Raw genomic sequence first — 27,541 nt, forward strand, 5'->3', positions numbered from 1 at the left:
GGGGTAGGAGAGATTGTATAGTGGGCAGGATGCTTGTCTTGCATGTGGCTGACCTGGGTTTGATCCTCAACACCCCAAATTGTCTCCTGAGTGCTGCCAGGAGTGATCCCTGAGCACAGTCAGGAGTGGCTCAAAAACAAAAACAAAAAAAGAAAAAAATAGTTGCTACTCCAACTATTATCCATTTCTAGTCTTTGAATTTATTTTTGACGAGGGAGGCACACCCAGCTGTGTTAGGGCTTACTACTCCTGACTCTGTACTCAGGGATCTCTTGTGGAACTCGGGGGACTATATAGAATGCTGGGAATTAAACCTGGGTTGACTGAGTGCAAGGCAAATGCCCTATCCACTGTACCATCTCACTCCAACACCATAGTTTTTGAAATTTCTGTGATAGGCTTTCTCAAGCAAATCCATTTTCTGAGACAAGTTTACTCAGACAGTATATATGTTGCTTATATGTAAAAATAATTTATTATCTATTTTTGTGCAATGTCAGGAATTGAACTTTGGGCTTCCTACATGTGAGGCAAGTGCTCTACTGCTGTAATCTATTCCCATCCTCCCTTATATTTTTTTTTGTTTGTTTGTTTTTGGGGCACACCCGGCAGTGCTCAGTCAGGAGTTACTCCTGGCTATGTGCTCAGAAATCACTCCTGGCAGGCTCAGGGGACCATACGGGATGCCGGGGATCAAACCCCAGTCTGTCCTGGGTCATCTGCATGCAAGGCAAATGCCCTACTGCTGTGCTATCTCTCCATTCCCTCTTTATTCTTTATTATTGGTGAGATTTGATTTGAACTGCAGAGGTTCAGAAACGGCAACCTCAACTTGTTCAGCTGGACATTAGTTTTGGCTAATCTTCCTTAGCATTACCTCCTTCTCAGACGTGCTTCCAACAACACGAAAACATGGAAAGAGAAATTCCTCAAAAGGCAACTAATTTACAAAAATCTCAAGAAAAACTATTCCTAGGAAAAGCATGAGAGTCTGTCTTTTCACATTGCTTTCCTAAATTCTTAGCAACATCAAAAATTCAAGTGATAATAACAGAATGTTATTTTGTCTTCATGAGTTTCATTAGGTGGAACACTAGAAAGTTTTTACCTTTGATTGTTCCTCATCTATTGAAGATTCCTCAGAAGCGTGGGGAGTATTACTCAAGGAGCTGCTTCTCTGGTCATCCACAGTCCCTTCACAGGGGGTTACTTCTACTGCTAATCGACAACTCTCGCTCCTTCCTCCAGTCAGTTCCTCCATCCTTGAGTGGGAAAAAGACCGAGTCCGGGTTTCTTGGGAGAGCTCCACAAACTTCTCAAGGGCGCTAAAAAAGTCTATGCGATCTGTACTGAAATCTGAGACTTCAGCCTGGCAACTGGGTTGGTGGGGACTTGGTGACTCAGGATCAGGGGACATGGGGAGGTCTTTCAGGCGAGACGTCAATTCTTCCATAGGCAGTAAGTGGACGTTAATGTCTGCTTTCAGTGCGTCTGTCTCCAAGTCTTCCACTGTTAAGTCTGGGAACTTGTTGGCCATTTCTGGAACCTGTCCAGGTTGGCTTAAGGCTTTGGATGCATGGCAGTTATCAAGAGGGAAATTCGCTTCATTCAGACAACACCCATTGATGTCATTCAGGTTTAATTCATCTTCAATCTGTTCAGCACGAAATTCCCTGGAGGTAAACTCCAAGCAGATCATTCTTTCTTTGGTACACAGGCCTTTCTGATTTTCTTCTTGTGGGACATGCTCCACAAAAACAGGAGGTATGGGTGGGTGGCTCTCCATTGTCTTCACCTCAGTAATCTGGTCTGCGGAGGTGGTGATCTCCTTCTTGTTGAGTTCCAGCCCTGGTTTGCAGATGGGTTCATGGTGGTCAGAGAGGTCGCTATCTGAATGAGATCTCCAGAGCTTGTTATGCCGTTGTTTGCTGTAAAGGACAGACAGGACACATTTTACTATGATCTGTGCATGCTGTACTAATCTTTTTAGCCCGTTTGTCTTGCTGGTACTTGGAGGACTCTGGAATGCCAGGAACAGGGACTGAATTGCATATAATGCAGATACTCTAGCCTGCTGAGTGACCTGACTTGGCCTCAATTATAGAACTTTTTTTTTTTTTGGGGGGGCACACCCAGTGGCACTCAGGGGTTACTCCTGGATCTGCACTCAGAAATCACTGCTGGCAGGCTCAGGGGACCAAATGGGATGTCAGGGATCTAACCTGGGTCAGCAGCATGCACGGCAAATGTTCTCCCCAGTGGGCTATCACTCTAGCCCCCAAATTATAGAACTTTTAAGAGGGAAATCTGGCAGTACCTCTTCTCTACTCCAGTTATGATAATGTTTGAGCCAGGTATTTTAGTGGAATGATGTCCAAGAAATGCTACTAAATGAAAAAGCAGTTGAACACATTTGGAACAGACAGTTCCAGTGTTAAGCAATACAAGAAAATAGTTTGAAGACTAACACACAAAATTTCTAAGTATTTATTTCAAAGATGGTAGAAATACTTCCAGGAAAAGCATAACATTTTTTTGGGGGGGGGGGACCATAGCTGGTGATGTTCAGGGGATCACTTGGGATGTGTAGGATAGAACTGAGGTCAGCTGCACAGAAGGTAGCACCCTGCCCACAGTACTACAGTTCCAACCTGAAAAGCTTAACTTTGTATATCCTTTAAGTTTTGAATTAAAAAACTGAGTACTAGGGGCCGAAGAGATAGCACAGAGGTAAGGCGCTTTCCTTAGACGCAGAAGGATGGTGGTTCGAATCCCGGCATCCCATATGGTCCCCCGAGCCTGCCAGGAGCGATTTCTGAGCATAGAGCAAGGAGTAACCCCTGAGCGCTGCCAAGTGTGACCCCCCAAAGCCCCCTGAGTGTTAGATATTAATAACTAGAAAAGTAAATTTGAAGCTGAATAGCATTTAAGAAATATAGACTCTATTGGTGCCTATTATAAGCTAATGCAGAATTTTATTTTTTTGGAAGTTAAAATAGATTTTATTTGGAGGCACTAAGGAAGGGGAGGGAGAAATAAGAAAGGGAGAGAGTAACACGCTCAAGAGAGAACATGTAACCCCGTTTGGAAGTAGGGAGGTGTACACTCAGGGAGATGTGGGTAACATGTGTTCGGGCACCATGTGAGTGGACTGGAAGTACACATCTGCACAGCACTGACACATGGACCCAGGGAACACATGTGCCAGATGCTAATGTAGGATTTGATTCATCATTGATACAGAGGTAAAGAGGATAGGAATCTTTCCTAAATTAGAAAGCACTCTGATGAGACAGCAAGAATGAAGGAAAAAAGTTGGTAATACAATGGAAAACGATAAGCATAAGGTATAGACACTGTGTAGAAAGTTCTTTTGAATTAAAAACCAATAGGGCCAGAGTAGGGCACAGCAGGGAGGGCATTTGCCTTGAATGTGGCTGACACAGTTTTGTTTCCCAGCATCCCATATGGTCTCCTGGCCCTACTAGGAGTGATTCTGAGTACAAAGCCAGGAATAACCTCTGAGTGTGGTTATTCCACACTGGGTGTAGTCCCAAAACAAAAACAAAATAAAAAGAAAACCTAAGCAAAGGGGCTGGAGAGATAGGACAATGGGAGGCACCTTTCTTGCATATGGCTGACCTAGGTTTGATCCCTGGCACCCTGAGCCTTACCAGGAGTGATTTTTGAGTGCAGAACCAAGAGTAGGCCCTGAACATCACCAGGTATGGCCCCAAAACCAACAATAACACACACTCACACAACCTTCGAAACTCAAGTTAAGCCAACAGCTGTAAAAGCAGGTAGGCTGATTGAAGAGCAATTGGGAGAAGTTTTTTCTTTTTTTGGCCACATCCCAGCGGTGCTCAGGGGTTACTTCTGACTCTACTCTCAGAAATTGCTCCTGGCATACTGGCAGGCTTGGGGGACCATATTGGATACCGGGGATAGAACCCAGGTCAGTACTGGTCAGTTGTGTACAAGGCAAATGCCCTACATGCTATGTTATCATTCAGGCTCTGAGAATGTTTTTTAAGGACAAAAGCCTTGGGGACTGGAGTGAGAGTACAGCAGGGATAGGGTACTTGCCTTGCCACAGCAGAACCAGGAGCAACCTCTGTGCACCTCTGGGTGTGGCACATAAAGCCCCTCTCCCCAAGTCTGGTAAGAGGATGGGATTTCATTTCAAATCAATTTCGACTCTGACTAGGAAGCAGAGTTCCTAAGTCCCTGCAAAACAGCAAAGTGGCCTGTGTTTGGGTAAGATCATACAGCGAGAGAATGGGACACTAAATGTGGCTTGGGAGTGTTATTTCCATGACTTAACAGATGATGAAGAGTTACCTAACTGCAGGGTGGAATGGGAAACAGCCCTAAACAACTTCCTTGGGTCTCAGGCCACGCTTGCCTTGGCTGTCTGTGAATCTCTGCCGAGTCATGTGTCTACACTGAAGTGAATCTATGTTTGTTCTCAACTCTGCACCTGCTCTCTGTATCCTCTGCCAGTCTGCTGTTTGGGTGGGGCCTTTTCTGACTCAGGCTTGAGAAAAGGTACTTTTCTGGGTAGAAGGAGGTCAGTCTGTCTGTTTATGAAAACAAGCTGTAATCAATTAGCTGGGTGTAAGGTGGTGCTTTCACCCTTTCAAGTTGCACAAACTCTCCTCGCCCCTAGGAGGAGACAATATATCACATATCTCCAGAGAGCTTGGCTCAGAAAGCAAGCTGATTCTGTATCTAGGCAGAGTCCAAGTTCTACATTGTGAATATTGTGATTTCTTATTGCTCACTCTGCAGTGCTCAGAAGTTACTCCTGGCTCTGCACCTAGGAATCACTCCAGATGGTTCTCAGGAGTGCCAGTGATTAAGCCCTGGTTGGTTGCATGCAAGGCAAGTGCCTTACTAACTGTACTATCATTCTGGCTCCAAATGTGCTTTCTTTTGAAGTCTATTCTCTTAAATCCAAATATCTTGTTTACTGACTTAAATATGTTCTCTGTTTTCTATGAGGATGTTTAAAATCTGCATCAAACTGTCAGTCACCTTGGCAGGACAACTTCTATGAGGCAAGTGACTAGAAAGACAGTTCAGGCAGTAGCTGTTGTCACCCTTCTAATAAGATAAAAGAACAGTTTATCTTTTTTTTTTTTTGGTTTGTTTTTGGGCCATACCTGCAGTACTCAGGGGCTATTCTTGGCTCTGTGCTCAGGATTGAGCCCTTACAGTACTCAGGGAACAATGTGACGTGTGGAACTTGTGCTGGACATCTAACTAGTTGGCTGTTACCTTACCCACTGTACTATGTACTATTTCCCTGGGTCCAAGAACAGTTTTTTTTTTTTTTTTTTTTAGGGGAGGTGGGTTTGGGCCATACAGTATGCTGAGGATCAAATTTGGTTTGGTTCCAGGTCGGCCATGTGCAAAGCAAATGTCCTACCACTGTGCTATAGCTCTGGCCCCAGAACAGTCTATCTTATTAGTGAATGTCTGTTTAGTTTTCCTGGTATCAAGAATCTGCCAGAAGATGTTTCTGTTTCTTTTCTTTTTCAAGAGATGATTTTAAAAACTGCTTGTAAATCACTTGTCAATCAGCAGGGAAGGAGAGATTAATGTTATATGCTAAGAAGCACAAACAGTAAAAGTTTCAGAGAAGATGACAAACAACACAGTTGTGCTGCCCAGCAGGTATTTCCTATTCTTCCTGGGAGAGATAATCACCAGAAAATATTGCATCAAGGAGCTGGGGAGGTAGCAGAGATTAAGGCATTTGCCCTGAATGTGGAAGAGATCCCAGTTCAATTGCTTGCACCAGATAGTCTGAAAACCTGAGTGTGGCCCAACCGACACAACCCACCCCAAATATTCCACCAAGTCTTAAATTGACTCTTAATTGTAAAGGAGAAAGAAACAATCCAAAGAGAGGTCTGATTCCATCATCCATTTCTTTTCTTATTTTTTTTTTGGGGGGGAGGGTGCCATACCTGGTGGGACTCAGGGTTTACTCTTAGCAGACCCATGGAACCATATATGGGGTTCCAAGAATTGAACCCATGTTGGCATGTGTGAGACAAGTACACTATCCACTATTACTCTAGCCCCAATTGAGAAGTCTTTAATCTCAATTGATTGTTGCACCTGACCAGGAATTCAGGCCTAATCAATCTCATATCCTTCCTGTTGGCTGATCACTGTACGCCAGTTAACTGCCACCAGCAAAACCAGGGTTAAAAGATAAACCTGCTTTCACTGCCACAGGTCACAGGACATTCAAAGAATCAAAACTGACATGTAGGACAGCAGATGGCATGAATGCCTGCTGGCCCCCATCCAGGAATTTTTTTCCCTTGCCCCCCTATACACTGGAACCTAATATCAGACACAGACACGTGGTCCAGTTAGCAAATGGCTGAAATATGAACTTGCCTAATGGAATATAAATCTGACAGATACCTGCCTGATCAGAGTGCATAATAACAAGCACATGGCTACTCTGTTTAATGGAGAATTTCAACAAACAACCTCCATCCCGCCTCACTCCCACACCTCAGCAATAAAAAATACAAAAAAAAGATTATAAGAGCATCAGAGGTTCTAATGATGCTCTAAGGAGGTTTTATTTTATTTTTTTTGGCTTCTGGGCCACACCTGGCTCTGCTCAGAAATCATTCCTGGCAGGCTCAGGTACTATATGGGATGCTGAAGATCAAACTCACGTTGGCCACGTGCAAGACACTGTGCTATCACTCCAGCCCCTAAAGGGAGTACTGATTATGAGTCTTCAAGCTCTTAAAGATATGCTGAAAAAATATCACCCTCCCAATTCCTTGTATTTTTCAGAGGGACTATTAGTAAGGCCTCACGCCATACATTCTGATGAATGAATTGCAGCCAATTCATAAATCACTGGAGGATCCTGATAAACTTATTTTTTATTAAGAGGTCCAAATATTGGGGCTGGAGTGATAGTACAATGGGTTGAGCATTAATCTTGTATACAGCTGACCTAGGTTTGATCCCTGACATTTCTATCTCCCCTGAGCACCACTAGAAGTAATCTCTTGAGTGCCAAGCCAGGAGTTGCCCCAGAACACCACCAGGAGTGTGGCCCTGAAACAAAATAAAACAAAAAGAGAGGTCAAAATACCTCCACAAACCCCTTCCTCACACCTATGTTTATTGCAGCACTATTCACAATATCCAGGCTCTGGAAACAACCAAGATGCCCTTCAACAGATGAATGGCTGAAGAAACTGTGGTACATATACACAATGGAATATTATGCAGCTGTCAGGAGAGATGAAGTCATGAAATTTTCCTATACATGGATGTACATGGAATCTATCATGCTGAGTGAAATAAATCAGAGGGAGAGAGAGAGAGAGATGCAGAATAGTTTCACTCATCTATGGGTTTTAAGAAAAATAAAAGTCATTTTTGCAACAATCCTCAGAGACAATGAGAGGAGGGCTGGAACTTCCAGCTCACTTCATGAAGCTCATCACAAAGAGTGGTGAGTGCAGTTATAGAAATAACTACACTGAGAACTACCATAATCATGTGAATGAATGAGGGAACTGGAAAGCCTATCTAGAGTACAAGTGGAGGTGGGGTGGGGTGGAGGGAGATTTGGGACACTGGTGGTGGGAATATTGCACTGGTGAAGGGGGGTGTTCTTTACATGACTGAAACCTAATCACAATCATATTTGTAATCAAGATCTTTAAATAAAGAAAAAAAATTGGCGTCTTAGTATAAATTAACAGAAAACATTGTACTTAAAAAAAAATGCCTCCACAAGAGGCTGCCTCCTTCATTTAAGTGTGCAGTGGTACCCTGGACAATCATGGGACTAAAGAATGTGAGAAGCAAGGCTCTCTTTGGAAAAATCACCACATGCTTCCTGTGACAGGAAATGAAACAAGACAGTAAGCACCTGGACAAGAAAGAAATTTGCAAACCAATTGAGATTTTTCTAAGAACTTTCTTCTCCTGGTTACCTAATCTACAAGGCTTGACAGAACTGCACACAATCCTAGGATTCTGGGGCTTTGAAGCAGGCCGTTCCTAGAGCAGCACTCTAGTGCTAGAAAAGCATCTGCTGGGCCTAGCTCACTTGGCAGTTAGTCTGGCCAGTTTCTACAAGTGCTTCTTCTACCAGGGGTCTCAAACTCACAGCCTACGGGCCACAAACGGCCCTCAGTACAACATTTTGTGGCCCTGCCCTAGAGGAATCTTTTTTTGTTTTGTTTTAGTTGTTTGGGTCACACCCCCCAATGTTCAAGGCTTACTACTGACTTTGCACTCAAGGATTACCCCGACTTTGCCTCCTGCGGCCCCCAGGTAAATTGAGTTTGAGACCCCTGTATCAGACTGTATGGTAGAATGGCTGCATATCCAGCAGGGGCTCCCAATGGCAGTCTCTTTGGGGGGCTAGAGAGAAGATAAGGTTTGTGCCTTTCTTGATATGCTCAGGGGCTATTTCTGGCCCTGTTAGGAGTGATTCCTAGTAGTGCTCAGGACCACATATGGTACCCTGGATTGCACTGGGTCTAGAGTGCCTTAATCCCTATGCTATGCCCTCTGGCCTCCACTGTGAGTCTTGATTTGATCTGGGTTTACATAGCCCTATACCAGGGACTGTATGGTGTTTCCTCCTCATTAAAAAGGTTGACCATGAATTTGTTTTTAGTCAGTCCAGGAAATCCTATTCTCCTGGCCAGTGGTTATTTTTATTTTAATTGTTTTTGAACCACACCCGGTGGTGCGAAGGGCTTACTTCTGGCTCTATGCTCAGAGATCACTTCTGGTGATGCTCAGGGGACCATATGTGGTTCTGGGATCAAATCATGATCAGATGCATTCAAGGCAAGCGTCCTATCCCTGTACTATCTCTCCAACCTTAGCTATTTTTATCTTTTCATTTTACTTTTTTTGGCCCCACACAGTAGTGTTCAGAGGACCATATCAGGTTCTGGGAACTAAACCCTGGTTGTCTGCATACAAGGTAAGCACTCCACCTGCTTTATTATCTTTTTGGCCCATAGTTACTATTATTTTATGAGGATTCAGGGATCAAAGTTGGGGCCTTTTTCATGTAAGACATGAACTCTACCACTAAGCCATATGAAACATGACCCAGTGTTGGTTAAAAAAAAATCATCCCACCCCCACCAAAGCTCCCCCCCCAAAAGCCACAAAATCTCAATAGTACATAATGTATATTTTAAAATAATTTTTATTTTTATTTGGTTTTTGGGTCACACCTGGCAGCACTCAGGGTGCTGCTTACTCCTGGCTCTACGCTCAGAAATTGCTCCTGGTTGGGGCTGGTGAGGTGGCACTAGAGGTAAGGTGTCTGCCTTGCAAGCACTAGCCAAGGAAGGACCGTGGTTCGATCCCCCGGTGTCCCATATGGTCCCCCCCAAGCCAGGGGCAATTTCTGAGCGCTTAGCCAGGAGTAACCCCTGAGCATCAAATGGGTGTGGCCCCCCCAAAAAAGAAATTGCTCCTGGCAGGCTCAGGGGACCATATGGGACGCCAGGATTTGAACCACTGTCCTTCTGCATGCAAGGCAAACACCCTACATTCATGCTATCTCTCCAGGCCCTATTTCTATATAATTTTTAAAAACAATACCCGACAAGTTTGGTCTCCCTGAATTTCATTTTATATAGGTGGGGTCAAGTAAGGATCAGAACTGTGAAATAATTTCTCAAAGATGTAGCAAGAGGGGAAACTAGATCTGACTCAAATTGTTGTTTTTTTCCCCCCTCTTTCACTCCTCACAGCTTACCCTTCCCTCCATGAACCCTGGAAGACTGAAAGGGAAGAAAGGGGACACAATTCAAAGGCCAAGGAAGGGTGATTCCTGGGTTTATGCTTTCCTTGTTATCCTCATGGAAGATTTTTCCGAAGTTCTTTAACATCTAAGAAAAACCACATATGCCTAACACACCCAGCCCAACAGCTTGCAGTAGCCTGGAATTCCAGAATAAATACTGAAGTTGGCAGGACACATAGTATCCTTCCTCACAATGGGTCACGTGAGGACATTGCCTAACATCCGTCGTGTGTGTGTGTGTGTGTGTGTGTGTGTGTGTGTGTGTGTGTGTGTGTGTGTGTGTCTGGGAATATAGAATATTTATGTCTCACCTAAGCCTCAGATACTTCTTTCTCATGCCAAAAAGAACTGCTGTGTCTTACCTTCTTCTGAGTGAATCTAAAAATGTCATCAAAATCTGGCCCTGAAGATCTACAAATTCTTTCTGAGTTGAGGAGCCTGGAGTATCCTCCCAGCCTCCAAAGAGAACAGCTTGGATGAAATCATGCCAAGTTCTGAGTAAATGGGAGGTGTTTGCTAGTGGAAACCATAATTCTATGCTGTGGTTGTATTTTCACAATACTTTGGGGGCGGGAGGGGTGTTCTTCTGCCTGGATAGGCGAGAAGACTATTTAACATTTTGTTCAGTTCAGGGCAAACACAGCCCAGATTTGAGAGTCAAGATCAAGTCATGAGACTCACTGGAGTCAAACTCTGGCACCAGCTCCAACTGCTTCAAGGCAGTTGTGACTTCACCCTAACAAAATCATCTAGAACATGCCTATATGGAAAAAAACAGCAGAATTTAGCAATCTACAAAATTTTCAGCATGCAGCATTTCAAGAATTGATTCCTAACTGGCCTTCAGTTGGAAGACCTACTTCCATGGGGTGTGTGAAGGAGGGGATAGCCTGGGGTGAGGAACACTGCACAAAGGGGAGGGAACAAGCCATTCTGGAGCAGGAGATAGTGCTGGGAGGGGGTAAATGTTATACATGAAACCCTGTCAGTAACAATATTGTAAACCATAGAGCCTAAAAGAAAAAGAATGCTTGAGGCAGGCTGGGTGTGGGATGTAATTGGGGACATTGATGGAGTGGTAAAGTGGAAACTGGTGAAAAGATTGATGTTGGAACATTGGAAGGCTGAAACTCAATCATGAATAACTTATAAATCATAGTGCCATAATAAAGTTTAAAAAAGGGCTGGAGCAACAATACTTTGTTTTGCATGCTGCCAACCTGGGTTTGATCCCCAGGACCACATATGATCCCTCAAGCATGCCAGGAATGATTGCTGAGTGCAAAGCTAGGTGTAAGTCCTGAGCACCACCGGGTGTGGCCTAAAAACAAAAAATAAAGAAACAAACAAAAGGGGCTGGAGAGATAGCATGGAGGTAGGGCGATTGCCTTTCATGCAGGAGGTCATCGGTTCGAATCCCAGCATCCCATATGGTCCCTCGTGCCTGCCAGGAGCAATTTCTGAGCCTGGAGCCAGGAATAACCCCTGAGCACTGCCGGGTGTGACCCAAAAACCACAAAAAAAAAAAAAAAAAAAAAAAAAAAGAAACAAACAAAAAATTAGGTGCTGAAGAGATAGTTCAGTGGGTAGGGCACTTGCCTTCCCTGTGGCTGGCCTAGATTTGATACCTGGAACTCAATAATTGTCTTGCCAAGAATAGCCAGAAATAGGTCCTAAGCACAGCCAGATGGCCCAACCTGCTCCTAGCAACCCCCACCCACTAAAAAAAGAAAAACCAAACCAATCCAAAAAGATCAAAAAGTAAAACGGGGGTGGGGGGGGTGGGGTGGCGAGGGGGCGCTAGAGGTAAGGTGTCTGCCTTGCAAGCGCTAGCCAAGGAAAGATTGCGACCGTGGGTTCAATCCCCTGGTGTTCCATATGGTCCCCCCAAGTCAGGGGCAATTTCTTTTTTGTTTTTTTTTTGGTTTTTGGGCCACACCTGGTGTTGCTCAGGGGTTACTCGTGGCTGTCTGCTCAGAAATAGCTCCTGGCAGGCACGGGGGACCATATGGGACACCGGGATTTAAACCAACCACCTTTGGTCCTGGATCGCCTGCTTGCAAGGCAAAGCCGCTGTGCTATCTCTCCAGGCCTGCCACGCTTAGCGAGGAGTAACCCCTGAGCACCAAACAGGTGTGGCCCGAAAAACCAAAAAAAAAAAAAAATTTAAAATGGGATGAAGCGATAACACAGTAGGTAAGGGCATTTGCCTTGCATACAGCTGACATGGGTTCGATCCCTGGCATTTCACATGATTCCCAAGCCAAGCCTGCCAGGAGTAATTTCTAATTACTAAATTCTAATTCAGTGTTAGGAGTAATTTGAGTGCTGCTGGGTGTGGCTCAAAAAGAAAATAAACAAAACAAAAAAATCAAAACAAAACCTAAACCAAACTCAAACAAAATCCTGCCCCTAGTTAAGAACTGACAGTAGTAAAAATAAAAAAAGAGGGGAAAAAATAAACTCAAACAACCTAAAATACCTAAAATAAAAGTAGGGAATAGCATCTGATCTTTTGATTTCAATGCTTTTAGTTTCGATTAAATGCCTAATCTTCCAATCTGGAGTGAGCTCAACGGCCTGAAATACATGATTTGCATGCTGGACAGTCCTGTTAGCTTCCCAGCACTGTTCCCTGAACTTATTTAGAAGTGACCCTTGAGCAAGAGCTGGGAATAGCTCAAAATACAAATGAAACCATGTTAATTCTAAATGCCGACACTTATAAGCTGGATAGACCTCAATTTTAAAAATGTATCAATCCAAATTAAACTGAATACTAGCTGAAGAGAAGTCTTAGAGAACATAAGTGAGAGGAAAAAAACTAAAAATTCACCTTGCCAGCAAGATGCCTTGGTATTCTTCCAGTTGTCTCATGAAGCTAGGGTTGGGTTTAGTCACGGTGCGTCTTTCCTTCACGTAGTCATAAGCTCGGTCTAGATTCCAGCCATATTCCTTCATTGCATATGCAATCACAGTGGAGGCGGAGCGGCTCACTCCCATTTTGCAGTGCACAAGGCATTTAGATCCATGCTTCCTAGTTTGGAGGATTGAGATAAAGAAAACACAATAGTGAGTATATAAAAAAAACTAGGTTCTGAAGATTTTTTTTTTTGTGTGTTTGGGTCACATATGGTGATGCTCAGAGGCTACTCCTAGCTTTGCACCCAGGAATTACACTTGGTGGTACTCAGGGGACAATATAAAATGTAAGGTACTGAATCCTGGTCAGCCTTGTGCAAAGAAAGCACCCTATCTATCTCTCTGATCCTCCCTTTTTATTGCTGCACCTGGTGATGCTCAGGGGTTACTCCTGGCTATGTGCTCAGAAATCGCTCCTGGCTTGGGGGACCATATGGGATGCTGGGGGATCGAACCATGGTCCGTCCTAGGCTAGTGCCTGCAAGGCAGATGTGTTACTGCTCAGCACCACTACTCTGACCCCCTTTTAACATTTGTCTCTTGTTTTTCTTTTATTAAATTTCTTTTTAATTTTTTTATTTTGGGGGGGGGCACATCCAAAAATCGCTCCTGGCAGGCTCGGGTTACCATATGGGATGCTGGGGATAAAACATGAGTCTGTCCTGGTTGGCAGTAAGCAAGACGAATGTCCTACCACTATGTTATTACTCAGCTTCCTAAGTCTCTTGTCTATTTTCTTGCTACGCAATTCTCATACTTCAGTGTACTGTAACACATTCATACACAGTATAGGAAAGGCAGATGATTCAAGTGTACTCTGTACACTTAGGGGTTACTTCTGGCTGAACTCAGAAATCACTCCTGGCAGGTTTTGGGAACCTTAAGAGATGCCGGGGGACAGGGTGGGGGGGGGGGCAGAGAGATAGTATGGAGGTAAGGCATTTGAATTGCATTCAGAAGAACGGTGGTTTGAATCCTGGCATCCCATATGGTCGGTCCCCTGAGCCTGCCAGGAGTGATTTCTGAGCATAGAGCCAGGAGTAACCCCTAAGCGTTGTTGGATGTGACCCAAAAACCAAAACCAAAAACTAAAACCAAAACCAAAACCAAACAAACAAACAAACAAAAAAAAGAGATGCCGGGGATTGAACACAGGTCAGCCTCATGCAAGGCAAAACCCTACCCATTGTGCTATGGTTCTGGTTCCTCAAGCTTTTTCTTAAAGAATATGCAATGCTAGGGTAGGAAAGGTTGTACAGTGCATATATCATGCAACTAACTGGGGAGAACCTGATTCGCTCTCTAGCACCACAAATGGACCCCCTGAACTTCTTGAGAAATGATGTCTGATTGCAGTGCCAGGACTAAGCCTTGAATTATAATATTGGGTGAAACCACTAAACCACATCAAACAAAAGAAATTTTAATTTTTGGGCTTGTTTTTGGGTCACACCCATAAATGCTCAAGGTTTACTCTTAGCTTTGTGCTTAGGAATCATCCCTAGTAGTGCTTGGGGGATCAATGTGGTGCTGGGGATCAAACTTCAATGGCATATATAAGGGAAGCACCCTTTCCCTTGTATTATCTCTATGGCCCTACACAATGCTAAATTTAAGCTTCCTTAATTTACCAGGCAAAGTTTTGTTGTTATTTTCATATTGGGGGCACAACTGGTTGTACTCTGGGGATTCTTCTGGCTATGCATTTAAGAATTATTGAGGGACAATAGGAGGTACTGGGGCTCAAACCCAGGACAGTCATATGCAAGGAAAATGCCCTACCCACTGTACTATCATTCCAATCCCTACCAGGCAAATATTTGTAGGTATTTATCATAATAAAAGGCAATGTATAAGATGCTGATATGCAAAGTTAAGAATTTTCTCTCAAAGCATAGGATTCAGGGGCTAGAATGATAGTACAGGGGGCAGGGTGCTTGCCTTATAGGCAGAGACCCAGGCTCAATACCCGACATCCTCTAAGGCCCTCCAAACATGCCTGGAGTAATCCCTGAGCATAGAGTCCAGAGAAATCCTAAACACCACTTGGTGTGTGAATCAAACCATATATATATATATAATATATATATTCAGGCTGGAGAGATAGTATAGTAGAGAGGATATCTGTCTTGTAATGTAGCCAATCAAATCAGGTTTAATCCCCAGACCACACAGATTCACCCAAGCCCTGCCAAGAGTGATTACTGAGCACAGAGATAGGAGTAAGTCCTGAGCACCAATGGTATGGGTCCCCCTCACAAATAACAGGATTTTGTAGAAAAATCATCTAATTAAGGTGAGATGCTAGGGTCATAGCTCTAAGGGCTAGAGGACATGTGCTACATGTGTGGAGGTTTGAGTCCTAGCATGGTATGGTCCCCTAACCACAGGAGTAACCCCCAAGAACAGTACCAGGAGTAGCCTTTATGGAACATTAGGTGTGGCCAAAAGCAAAACCCAAAAATATGAGCTGAGGAGATAATACAAAGAATATATATCTTGCAATTAAGAGTCACTCAACATCAAATGGTCCTCAGAGCACACTCCTGCTGTGCCTCAGTATCACTGAATATAGCTGTTTTGGTGCCTGAGAATCAGTATATTACTGGGCAGAGTGGTTCCCAGCACCTCCGAGGAAGACCCCTATAAAACAGTAAAACCCAAAAAGGTAATTGCAATTATACACAAAATGTGGAGGAGCACTTTAGACCCTTCATCCTATTTTGTGTACAGTCAGAGGCCAGCAGCTCTTAACCCCAGGGCAGGTTTCATGGTTGGCACACTCAAGTTACAGGTGTGGCAGTGATTCATCCCATTTACCCAACTGTTCTGAGTTGCTTCCAGTTCCAGTAAAGGTTCTGTGCTTGGAGCAAAGTACAAATCAAATGAAATCAACCCTTTTCTTTACTCAAGATAAAGCCCTAGTTACTACTTTTCTCAAGCACTACACTGGGATGGGCTGCACAACTGTTGAAATTGTATGGGGCCATGTGCTATACTGGGTCACTTTTTCAGTGAGGAGGTTGTAATGAATGACTAGTTTTTTGTTTTGTTTTGTTTTTTTCGGTCACACCTGACGGCGCTCAGGGGTTACTCCTGGCTCAGTGCTCAGAAATTGCTCCTGGCAATTTCCCAGCAATGTGATGCTGGGATTCGAACCACGATCTGTCCTGGATTGGCTGCATGCAAGGCAAACAGCCTACCACTGTGTTCTCTCTCTGGCCCTTGAATGACTAGGTTTTTTTTTGGTTTTTGGGCCATACCCGGCAGTGCTCAGGGGTTACTCCTGGCTGTCTGCTCAGAAATAGCTCCTGGCAGGCACGGGGGATCATGTGGGACACCGAGATCGAACCAACCACCTTTGGTCCTAGATCGGCTGCTTGCAAGGCGAACACCGCTGTGCTATCTCTCCGGGCCCGAATGACTAGTTTTTAGTTTTTGTTCTGGGCCACACTTGGCGATGCTCAGCAGTTACCTCTTGCTTTCTGCTTAGAATATACTGAGGTGCTTGGGCTGGAGAGATAGCATGGAGGTAAAGGCGTTTGCCTTGCATGCAGAAGGTCCATGGTTCCTGGCATCCCATATGGTCCCTGAGCCTGCCAGGAGCGATTTCTGAGCATAGAGCCAGGAGTAACCTCTGAGCACTGCCAGGTGTGACCCAAAAATCAAAAAATCAAAAAAAAAAATTACTGAGGTGCTCTGAGGACCATATGGAATGCTGGAGATCAAAACTGAGTCAGCTTCGTGCTGGTGCTTTACTTGCTGTAGTATTGCTCTGTCCTTACCCTAGTAGTTTTCATCAAAAGAAATTTAGAGATAATGTGTGGGTAAAGAAACAGAAATAATATGTTTAAGAAAGAACATGGCTTTTCCAGGATGGAAAAAAATCAATAACTACTTTTTTTTTAAAAGTTGGGAAATTAAGAGGCCAGAGAGATAGCATGGAGGTATGGCATTTCCTTGCATGCAGAAGGACAGTGGTTCGAATCCCAACATCCCATATGGTCTCCTGTGCCTGCCAGGAGCGATTTCTGAGTGTAGAGCCAGGAGCAATCCCTGAGAGCTTCTGGGTGTGACCCAAAAACCAAAACCTCCCTCCCCCAAAAAGTTGGGTAATTAAAAAGAATGTAACTTGATAGTGGCACTAAAAAAAAAAAAAAAAAAAAAAGCCCTGAATCTTAACATGCTAGGACTTATTACCATCAATACAAACATTATTCAGCTCTGTTAATTCTGCTAAAATCACAGTGGCTGGCATAAAGCAAGTCTTAAATATGAAGTAATATATAAAAAATGTATGCATCAGTTGTTTAGTTATAAGCTGGAATATTCTTATTTTATATAAATAAATTCTTTAATTGAATCACTGTGAGATATACAAAAAGTTATTCAGGATTGAATTTCAGTCATAGAATGTATAACCCCTTCACCAGTGAACATATCCTGCCACCAATGTCCCTAGATTCCCTCCCACCCTAACCCCTATGGAACGTTCTGTTTGTTTCTGGACTAAACCTGGTGGTATTCAAGGGACCAGATGTGGTGCCAGAGGTTGAACCTCCCTGTAAGTATTAATATTTTTTTCTTTTTTTTTCATTTCCTGGTTGTTGTTGTTATTGGTGGTGGTGGTGGAAGTACTAATATTTTATTTTATTTATTTATTTTGCTTTTTTGAGCCATATCCAGCAGTACTCAGGGGTTACTCCTAGCTCTGCACTCAGGACCATATGGGATGCCAGGGACCAAACCCTGATCAGCTGCATTAAAAGTGCCCTATCCGCTGTGCTATCTCTCTGGTCCCTAGTTACTTTATTTAGTAGTGTACATATACTGGAATCCTTCCCTAGTGGGAATCTAACGAATTAAAAAATGCTTATGTCAGAGGCCGGAGCAAGTGTACAGCAGGTAGGGCACTTACCTTGCACTTAACTGACTCAGGTTCAATCTCTGGCATTCCTGGGTCCCCTACCTGAGTACTGTCAGAAATAATTCCTGAGTGCAGAGCCAGGTATAACCCCTGAGCATTACTAGGATGACCCCAAAACAAAAACAAACAACAAAAGCTTACATCTGCTCAACAGAGAAATCCATTCATTCATTCATCACTCACTGTATCACAGTAGACAAACATGCACTTTCCACAAGCATATAATACTTCTGAAGACAGGAACACATGCAAGAGTTAATCAACATGAAGTTGAGTGCCAAAATGAATAAGCCAGATAAACTACAGGAATGCAGAGAATGGTCTGGAATAATTGAAACGTATCACAAAAGAAAGGTAAAAATAACCTGCTATATGTCAATTAGGTGCTTACATTGGCACTGGTGTGTGTCTCTGGGTGCTTAGATGATCCTAAGTGGGGAAATACTGGTTTTTTTTTTAATGCAGCTTAGAATGTTCATTGAGACACAAATGTACAGCGACTCAGAGGCAAGTTTGGACATGTGCTCTGTATTTTTCCATCAGGCACTGAAAACTTTTTTTTTTTTTTTTTTTTTTTTTGGTTTTTGGGTATACCCAGCATCTTTCATGGGTTACTCCTGGCTCTATGCTCAGAAATTGCTCTTGGCAGGCTCGGGGGACCATATGGGATGCCAGGATTCAAACCGATGACCTGCATGAAAGGCGAACGCCTTACCTCCATGCTATTTCTTCGGCCCCAGGCACTGAAAACTTTAATGCATCAAATTTTAGGTTTAAGTCTGTAGGCATGGAAGCAAACTTAAACAATCCTAAAAAAACACAATTATAAAATCCACTCTCATAAAAATCTTTCTTCATTTTAAACTAGGCTTATTCAGAGGATGGCATCTAACTCATGTAGTGAAGAATTTGATCAGTTAATTTTTTGGTGTTTGAGCCACATCCGGCCATGCTCAGGGGTTACTCCTAGGTCTGGGTTCAGAAATCGCTCCTGGCAGGCTCTGGGGACCATATGGGATGCCAAGGATCAACCCCAGGTCCATACAGGTTGGCTGCATGCAAGGCAAAATCCTTACCACTGTGCTATCGCTCTTAGCTCCTGATTAATTCTTATTCCCCCCACCAAGTATTTTTAGGTCACACCTGGCATTGCTCAGGGGTTACTCCTGGTTATGCACTCAGTAATCATACTTGGCGGTGCCTGCGGGAACCATATGGGATGCTGGGCATTGAACCTGGGTTGGGCATATGTCAAGAAAGGGCCCTACTACCTGTACTATCTTTCCAGCCACTCTGATCAGTTTTTACCTAACCTAATTATTACCTTTTAGGTTCTGTGCCTTCCCCTCTCACCCACTAAGAGCTTGATACTTAATCTCTCTGAACTTTATCTCCATCTATAAAGGATGACAGTATATGCCTCTGACTTTCGGAAAACATTATATGAAAATAATATGTGTAGAAAAGAACCTGATAAATAAGCCCATCATGAATGGTATTGGGAAAATTTACTAATAAGAACTACAAAATACATTCAGGCTTTGGTAAGAGAAAAAGAATGGATGGCTCAAAAACTAAAATATGGGAGCAGGAATAGTGGCACAAGCGGTAAGGTGTGTTTCAATCCCCCGGCATCCCATATGGTCCCCCCCAAAACAGAAGCGATTTCTGAGCACATAGCCAGGAGTAACCCTTGAGTGTCACCAGGTGTGGCCCAAAAACCAAACAAACAAACAAACAAATAAAAACAAAGTAGGGGCCGGAGCGGTGGCACTAGAGGTAAGGCATCTGTCTTGCAAGCGCTAGTCTAGGATGAACCTCGGTTCGATCCCCCGGTGTCCCATATAGTCCCCCAAGCCAGGAGCTATTTCTGAGCGCATAGCAAGGAGTAACCCCTGAGTGTCACCGGGTATGGCCCAAAAACAAAAATAAAACAAAACAAAAAACAAAACTTAAAGTATGGGGCTGGAGAGATAGCACAGCGGTAGGGTGTTTGCCTTGCATGCAGCTTATCCAGGGTGTATGGTGTTTAAATTCCCAGCATCCCATATGGTCCCTGTGCCTGCCAGGAGCAATTTCTGAGTACAGAGTCAGGAGTAACTCCAGAGTGCTGCCAGGTGTGACCCAAAAATTGAAACAAACAAACAAACAAAAAACCAAACCAAACCCAAACCAAAAACAACAACAAAAAACCCCCTAAAGTATGGGGGGGGGTTTCAGCATAATTAAGAGGAAGGATTTCCTGAATAATGAACAATGAAGGCCCTTAAGGTGGAGAATTTTGTTTTTGGGCCACACCTAGAAATATTCAGGGGTTATTCCTGGCTATTTATTCAGAAATCACACCTGGCAATGCTCTGGGGACCATATGGGATGCCAGGGATTGAAATTGGGACAGCAGCATGCAAGAAAACATTCGACCTGTTCATCTACACAACAAATACTATACAGCTATTAGGAAAAATGAAATAATAAAATTTGCGTATACATGGATAGACAGAGAGACTATTATGCTGAGTGAAGTAATTCAGAGGTACAGAGATAGACACAGAATAGTCTCACTTATCTGTGGTATTTAAGGAAAACAAGAGTATAGTAATAATACTCAGAGACAATAGAGATGAAGGCCAAAAGGACCAGCCCATGATATGATGCTTACACAAAGAGTGGTGAGTACAGTTAGAAAAATAACTACACTAACAACTATCATGACAATGGTAGTGAGAGAGAGAATAGAATGCCTTTATCACCTAGCAGGGGTAGGAGAGGAGGGAAATGGGGATATTGGTGGCAGGAAAGTTGCACTGGTGAAGAGTGTGTGTACATTTTATGACTGAAACACAACTATGAACATGTTTGTAGCAATGGTGCTTAAATAAAGCTATTATTAAAAAAAATAAAGGGGCATAGCACAGAAGATAGCACGGAAGTAAGGCATTTGCCTTGCAAGTGACTGACCCAGGACCAATGATAGTTCGAATCCTGGCATTCCATCTAGTCCCCCCCCCCCCGCCCCCCCACCCCATGCCTGCCAGGAGCGATTTCTGAGCAGAGAGCCAGGAGTAACCCCTGTGCGCTGCTGGGTGTGGCCCCAAAACCAAAACAAACAAACGAACAAAAAAGACCCTACCTGCTGTACTATTGTTCTGGCCCCAGAAAGGTGAAGAATTTTTTCTTTCTTTTTTTTTTGGGGGGGGGGGTTTGGGTCACACTCGGTGGCACTCAGGGATTACGCCTGCCTCTGCGCTCAGGGGGATCATATGGTATGCCGGGAATCAAGCTGGGGTCGATCTTGTTTTGGCCAGGTGCAAGGCAAAAAAACACCCTACCGAAGTGCTATCTCTCCAGCCCCAAATTTATTTATTTCCTCCCTCCCTCCCTCCCTCTTTCCCTCCCTCCCTCCCTTGCCTTTTATTTTTTTTAGTACCATACCAGATAATGCTAGGTAACTCCTGGCTTTGTGTTTGGGTGTAGGGGGAACACTTCCAGTAGTGCTGGTGCAGGTTGGGGGCATGCTGTGCAAGGGATTGAACCTGGGCTCGCCACATGTAAGGCAAATGTCTAAACCCCTTTCCTATCTCTCTAGACCACTATCATATAACTTTTATATGTTATTGACAATTCAAGCATTTCATTTGAAATATTTTCCTTGTCTCATTTCTATTCCTTTGATACAGCTTAACTTTATTTTCTAATTTTGTACTAATTGGAAATAAAATCATCTTCTAGAAACTTCACTTATTCAGAGCAAAAATATGAAGTCACTAGACATCTTTTCCCTAGAATTCAAAAATCTCAGTCTCTAGGCAATGGCTCAGTGTCCCAGCATCTGCCTTGTTAGCCTGACCATATTATTGCCCAATGTCATTACCTGTGCTGAATGTGACCCTAGAGCTCTGCTGTCTGAGATACCCAGTACTACAAGTGATTTCAGCTGCAGCCAGTGTGTGTGAGTCCTGCAATGACTCTTGGTATATACAAGAACTAGAAAAGTACCAGAATGATAGTACAGCAGGTAGGGCTCTTGTCTTGCATGTAGTTGACCCAAGTTTGATCCCTAGCACCTCATATGGCCCCCTGAGCCCTGCCAGAAGTGATCCCTGATCAGAGCCAGAGCCAGGAGTAAGCCCTGCGCACTGCCGGATGTGGCCCCGAAACAAAACAGAAATGAAAGTACTAGAAATAGGCATAAGTATTACAACTAAAAAACATGTCCTCCCAGAAAGCATGTGCACTAGCCCTGCACTTGATGTGTGACCCCCACCATAAACACTACAAATGTAATGTACAAATGTCCCAATAAGTATGAACCCCAGTTGTACAGCATCAACAGAAGAGGAAAGAAGAAATCTCAGTATCCTTTTCATTCTTTCTTTGCTTCCTTTTATCTGAATACCAGAAGTTTATCTATAGCAGTGTTCAACTTCTTCACATCTGCATATGGGTCCATAGACCCATAGTTATAACCTTGGTGGTAGGGGCCAGAGTGGTAGTATAGTGGGTAGGGTGTTTGCCTTGCATACAGCAGATCTGGGTTTGATCTCTGACACCCACTGTGGTCCCTCGAGCTTGTTAGGGGTGATCCCTGAGTGCAGAGTCAGGAGTAAATCAAGGTGGTGGATCAATGTTTATTTTATTTTATTTTTTGGCCACACCCAGCAATGCTCAGGGGTTACTCCTGGCTTTGCATTCAGGAATCATTCCTGGTGCTGCTAGGGGATGATAGGGGAATCAAACCTGGCTTGATCATATCCAAGGCAAGTGCCTTACCTGCTGAAACATCACTTGGGCCCAGATCAGTAGTATTCAACCTTCCTATACCTATGGATTGACACTGATATGTGGACAAGTGGCTGATGACCTCTGATGTACTGCTCTCACTCTCCATTTGTATGTTCAGAATATGTTAAGGACCATTACTCACTTTGCTTTAGAGATGAATTTGTAAGTGTCATTCCAGTATGCCAGGAGGTCTGTTGCCTCTTCATCATATACCCGGATATTATGATACTCAAAGACTCCTGGGAAGAAGTTATCTATCTCTCGAGTGACGTTCAATATGTACCGAACCCTGCAAGGAAACGAACAGAGAATATGTGCTCTATTATTCAAGTGAAATCTGATTCACAACACGGTTTTTTAAACTTAAAAATCTATTCTTGGGCCGGAGAGATGGCACAGTGCCATGCATGCACCCAATCCAAGATGGATGGTGGTTCGAATCCCGGCATCCCACATGGTCCCCTGAGCCTGCCAGGAGTGATTTCTGACTGCAGAGCCAAGAGTAACCTGAGTGCCACCAGATGTGACCCAAAAACCAAAACCAAACCAAACCAAAATACCTCCCCCGAAAAAAACCCTTACTAATTCCATATGCTGAAATAAATACTAAAATAATGAAGAAAGAAAACTTAAAGGCTAAACTTATCTAATCTAGTACAGAGACAATATAATTTTTTTTCGAGTCACACCCATTTGATGCTCAGTGGTTACTCCTGGCTAAGCACTCAGAAATTGCCCCTGGCTTGGGGGGACCATATGGGACACTGGGGGAATCGAACCTCGGTCCTTCCTTGGCTAGCGCTTGCAAGGCAGACACCTTACCTCTAGCAACACCTTGCCAGCCCCCAGAGACAATATAATTAAGGTACTGAGTATGTTTGGCCTCTAGAGAGTCACTGAAAGAACAGCTCAGCTGCTTGCCAGTTTAAGACCTAAATTCCATTTTCAGTTTACATATACTCACATGATTTTATTTTTACTCAGGGGCTATTCTATCTAGCTTTGTGTTCAAATGTCATCCTGGCAGTGTTTGGGAGACCATATGGAGTATGAGGGATTGTGCTGGGGTTAGTCATATGGCAAGGCAAAAAAACGCTGTACTTAACTAAATTTACTCTCTCCAGCCTCCAAAGTTTCATCTTTGATGGGTTTCTGAAACTACACCTTACATTTTACTTCAAAGAATAGTCTTCTAGAGGCTTCATTTCCTTAAGGAGAAGTGATTGACTAGTAATTTTCTTCCTAGAATTAAGGAATTTATTTCTGGGGGCCAGTGTGATCACACAGCGGGAGGGTTTTTACCTTGCACATCCTATCCAACCCAGAACAGACCCAGGTTCGATTCCTGGCATCCCATATGGTTCCCTGAGCCAGCCAGGAGCGATTTCTGAGCACAGAGTCAGGAGTAAATCCTGAGTACTGCTGGATGTGACCCAAGCCCTCCTACCCCTCCCACAGAAAAAAGAAATTTATTTCTACTTTCTTCTTAATATCATCAGTAAATTACTCTCAGTTGCTCTCTAACCCTAAGGTCACCCTCTGACAATGTTTCTTTGGTCACTATAATTATCAGCAATAAAATTTATTCTTTGAGAAATGCTTCATATTAGACAACTAAAATAAAGAAAGGAAGGAAGGAAGGAAGGAAGAAAGGAAGTGGAGATGGACAGATGGAGTTCAAAGTGCTGAGCACAAGCTTTTATGCTGCAAGGTTCCCCAAGCACCACAGGGAGCAACTATCCCAAACAAAAATTTAAACCAATAAATAAAAGAGAAAACTCTCCTATCTTTGTAAATACCAGATTGTCAGATATTACTCTATTACTATTCCCTCTTAACTACATGAAAGGCAAATGAGGCCAAGGTTGGGAGGGTCAGAGTCAAGTGGAACTAAGACTCTCTTCCCTCTATCTAGGCTACATTCTTGGAAGCTATGGCAACCGGTGTGTCTGAAAGTTCTCCCATTATGAGATGCTTTCAGCAAAGAGTTTCTGTATCAAAAACTTCCTCTGCTATCTCTTTTACTGCACACTCTTAATAAATGCTTGAGTTTAATTTGCCAAAGGATTGTCTTTTGTTAAAGTTTTGTTAAAGTTTGTAGACTTATAAAATACTCAAGTTTTTTTCTATAACATAACACAGACTTACTTCACATTGCATACGTTATTTTCTTCTTAAAATCACTTCTACAAAATAAATAAATAAAATAAAATGGCAGAGTTAAGCCCTTAACAGCAATAATTAACTTAAATGTAAATAAAAAAAAGAATAACTTCTATAAATTGTTTCCTTTTTTTTGGGCCACACCTGGTGATGCTCAGGGGTTACTCCCGGCTATCTGCTCAGAAATAGCTCCTGGCAGGCAAGGGGATCATATGGGATGCCGGAATTCGAACCAACCACCTTAGGTCCTGGGTCGCTGCTTGCAAGGTAAATGCGCTGTGCTATCTCTCTGGCCCCTATAAACTGTTTCTTTTTTTGTGTTTTAGTTTTTATTTTGTGGGGGGGGGGCATGCTCAGTGGTGCTCAGTACTTATAAACTCATGTATCACTCCCCTGATAGTGCTGGGATTGAACCTTGTTGATATCGTGCAAGGAATGACACCTCCTGCCCTCTGGAAGCAACTCTTAACCTTAAAGTTACCATTAATACCTCCTTGACAAACAAGTGTAAAAAACTCTGACTTCTGTCACCTGGTGGAGGAGTAGGGAGAAAACAGCAAGATGTGTAAGGTAAGATGTGTGCTTACCCTCGATTCTGTAAGTCTTCTAAGTTGGAGGCATTCCATTCTGAGCCCTGTGGAACCAAAGAGACAGGTTATGGAGGATTAGCAATCAACCAAGTACAATACTTCAAAAGGAGTCATATGAAGAAAGGGGCATAGCTTCTAAAATAGATGGCCAATAACATCTATCTATCAGGTATTAAATGTTTAGTGTTTTTTTTTTTTTGGGGGGGGCAGGATGAAGTAGGGAGGGAATTCTGTGTTCAGAAATGACTCCCGGTAGTTCTGGGATGGGGCACCATATGTGGGGCCGGGGACAGAATTGGGAACAGCTGCAGTATATGAGGCAAACGTTCCCATCCCTTGAGGCCTGAGCAATAGCACAGTGGTAAGGTGTTTGCCTTGCATGCAATCAACACAGGACAGATAGCGGTTTGAATCCTGGCATCCCATATGGTCCCCCTGAGTCTGCCAGGGGTGATTTCTGAGCATAGAGCCAGGAGTGATCCCTGAGTGCCGCCAGGTGTGACCCACCGCCATAAAAGTTCCAATCCCTGTGCAGTGCAGTGTCTCTAACATAAAGGTTCAGATGTTTTTAACAGACCAAAGGTCTTTTCTTGGGGGGGGTGCACACATCTGGTAGTGCTCAGGGATTATTCCTGGCTCTGTGCTCAGAAATTACTCCTGGCAGGGTTAGAGATCAGATGGAATGCAGGGATGGAAGCTGGGTTGGCCACATGCAAGGCAAAAGCTGCCTTAGTTCCAGCTCCATTTTTAAATTTTTTTTTTTGGGGGGGGGAATCACACCTGGCAGTGCTCAGGGGTTACTCCTGGCTCTATGCTCAGAAATCACTCCTGGCAGGCTCAGGGGCCATTTTTTAATTTTTAATCTATGAGCTATCTGCTGATGTGTTTTGAGAAGGCAAAATAAAGCAAAACTAAGGCAAAAATTATTTAAAACATAAGAATTTACATAAAGCAGAATTATGCATTAAATGAAATTTAACTTAGATTAGCAAGTTTGAGCTCAAGTTCTAATATTCTCTTTCCTCTACCTTGCATAAATTGTTGAACCTATCTTCATTTTCTTCATCTATAAAACCAAAGATCCCTCTTCACCCTTATCCTATATTGAGCACTTTCCCTTTAAATTACAGTTTCTACATATAAAATAGAGAAGCCCTTTCTCCATCCTGAACCCTCCACTAGACACTTGCCACTAAGCATCTGCTCTTCACAGTCAAGATTCACAGGATATAATCTAATATTCCTTTTCTTTTTTAATAGTCCTTTTAATCTTTCACTTTTTGTGTGACTGAAGTTGAAGTCACCAACCTTTTCTGGTTTCTACCACCATTCTTCTAATGCTAATTTAATAACCTCCTAATCATCTAATTTGGAGGACACTCTGTACCCAAATTTCACTGGTCATCTTTCCAATGGTTCAATACTTAATTTTTTTTTTTTTTTGAGGCCACAGCTGGTGATGGCCAGGTGTTACTCTTGGCTCTGAACTCAGGAATCACTCCTGGCATCCTGGCAGGCTTGGGGGACCATATAAGATGCCAGCAATTGAACCTAGGTTGATCATATGCAGGGCAAGAGCCCACCTGCAGTGCCATTGCTTGGTCACTTATCGCTCACTTTTCTCCCTCCCCTAACCCCCATTGCTCTCTTCTCTCCTCATTACTCTGTGGAATTAGATAACACTGTATCATTATTTAGTCTTGAGTCTGACATAAAAAAAGAGAATTCAGGGACCAGAAGGACAGTATAGTGAGCAGGACACTTGCCTTGCATACAGTCCACCCAGGTTTCCCATAAGGCCCCCTGAGCCCTGCCAATAGTGATTCCTGAGTGCAGAGCCAGGAGTAAGCTCTGAGCAAAGCTGGGTGTACCTCCTCCCCGACACCCCAAAAAACGTTTTGAAGGTTAGACTTAAGCTTTTAAAACTAGTTCTCATGACAAAGAAAAAGGCAAGGACTTCAAGGTTTGACTGGCTAAACAGGTACTAGGAAAATGAAACCATCTCACTTTTTTTTTTTTGCCATACCCGCTGATGCTCAAGGGTTACTCCTGGATATGTGCTCAGAAACTGCTACTGACTTAGGGGACCATACGGAACCCTGGGGATCAGGGATCGAACCAAGCTCCGTCCCGGATAGGCCACGTGCAAGGCAAACGCCCTACCGCTATGCTATGACTTTGGTCCCACCATCTCACTTGTTAACATAGAAATATGAATCCTCTGCTGAACACTATTGAGTTAGATGGAAAGTCAAAGCCCATGGTCTTATTCTACTTGTCCCAAGAGAATTTAATCTGACAATCTGTTGTCTATTCCTG

At 43.4% G+C, this 27,541-nt stretch overlaps 1 protein-coding gene across 2 annotated transcripts in view; it reads right to left on the reverse strand.

The window, feature by feature from the left end:
• The window catches only part of SSH2 (slingshot protein phosphatase 2), a 312,357-nt gene that overhangs the window by 4,840 nt on the left and 279,976 nt on the right, over positions 1-27,541 (reverse strand). For both annotated transcript variants that reach the window (XM_049771246.1, XM_049771239.1), the window contains 4 exons: positions 25,220-25,266; positions 22,612-22,758; positions 12,675-12,875; positions 1,109-1,928 (listed from right to left, as the gene is read on the reverse strand). In XM_049771246.1, coding sequence (XP_049627203.1) covers positions 1,109-1,928; positions 12,675-12,875; positions 22,612-22,758; positions 25,220-25,266 — 1,215 coding nt within the window. The remainder of the gene's footprint in view (positions 1-1,108; positions 1,929-12,674; positions 12,876-22,611; positions 22,759-25,219; positions 25,267-27,541) is intronic.

Source organism: Suncus etruscus, chromosome 1, assembly GCF_024139225.1.
Source record: "Suncus etruscus isolate mSunEtr1 chromosome 1, mSunEtr1.pri.cur, whole genome shotgun sequence".
In the NCBI taxonomy this organism is placed as follows: Eukaryota; Metazoa; Chordata; class Mammalia; order Eulipotyphla; family Soricidae; genus Suncus; species Suncus etruscus.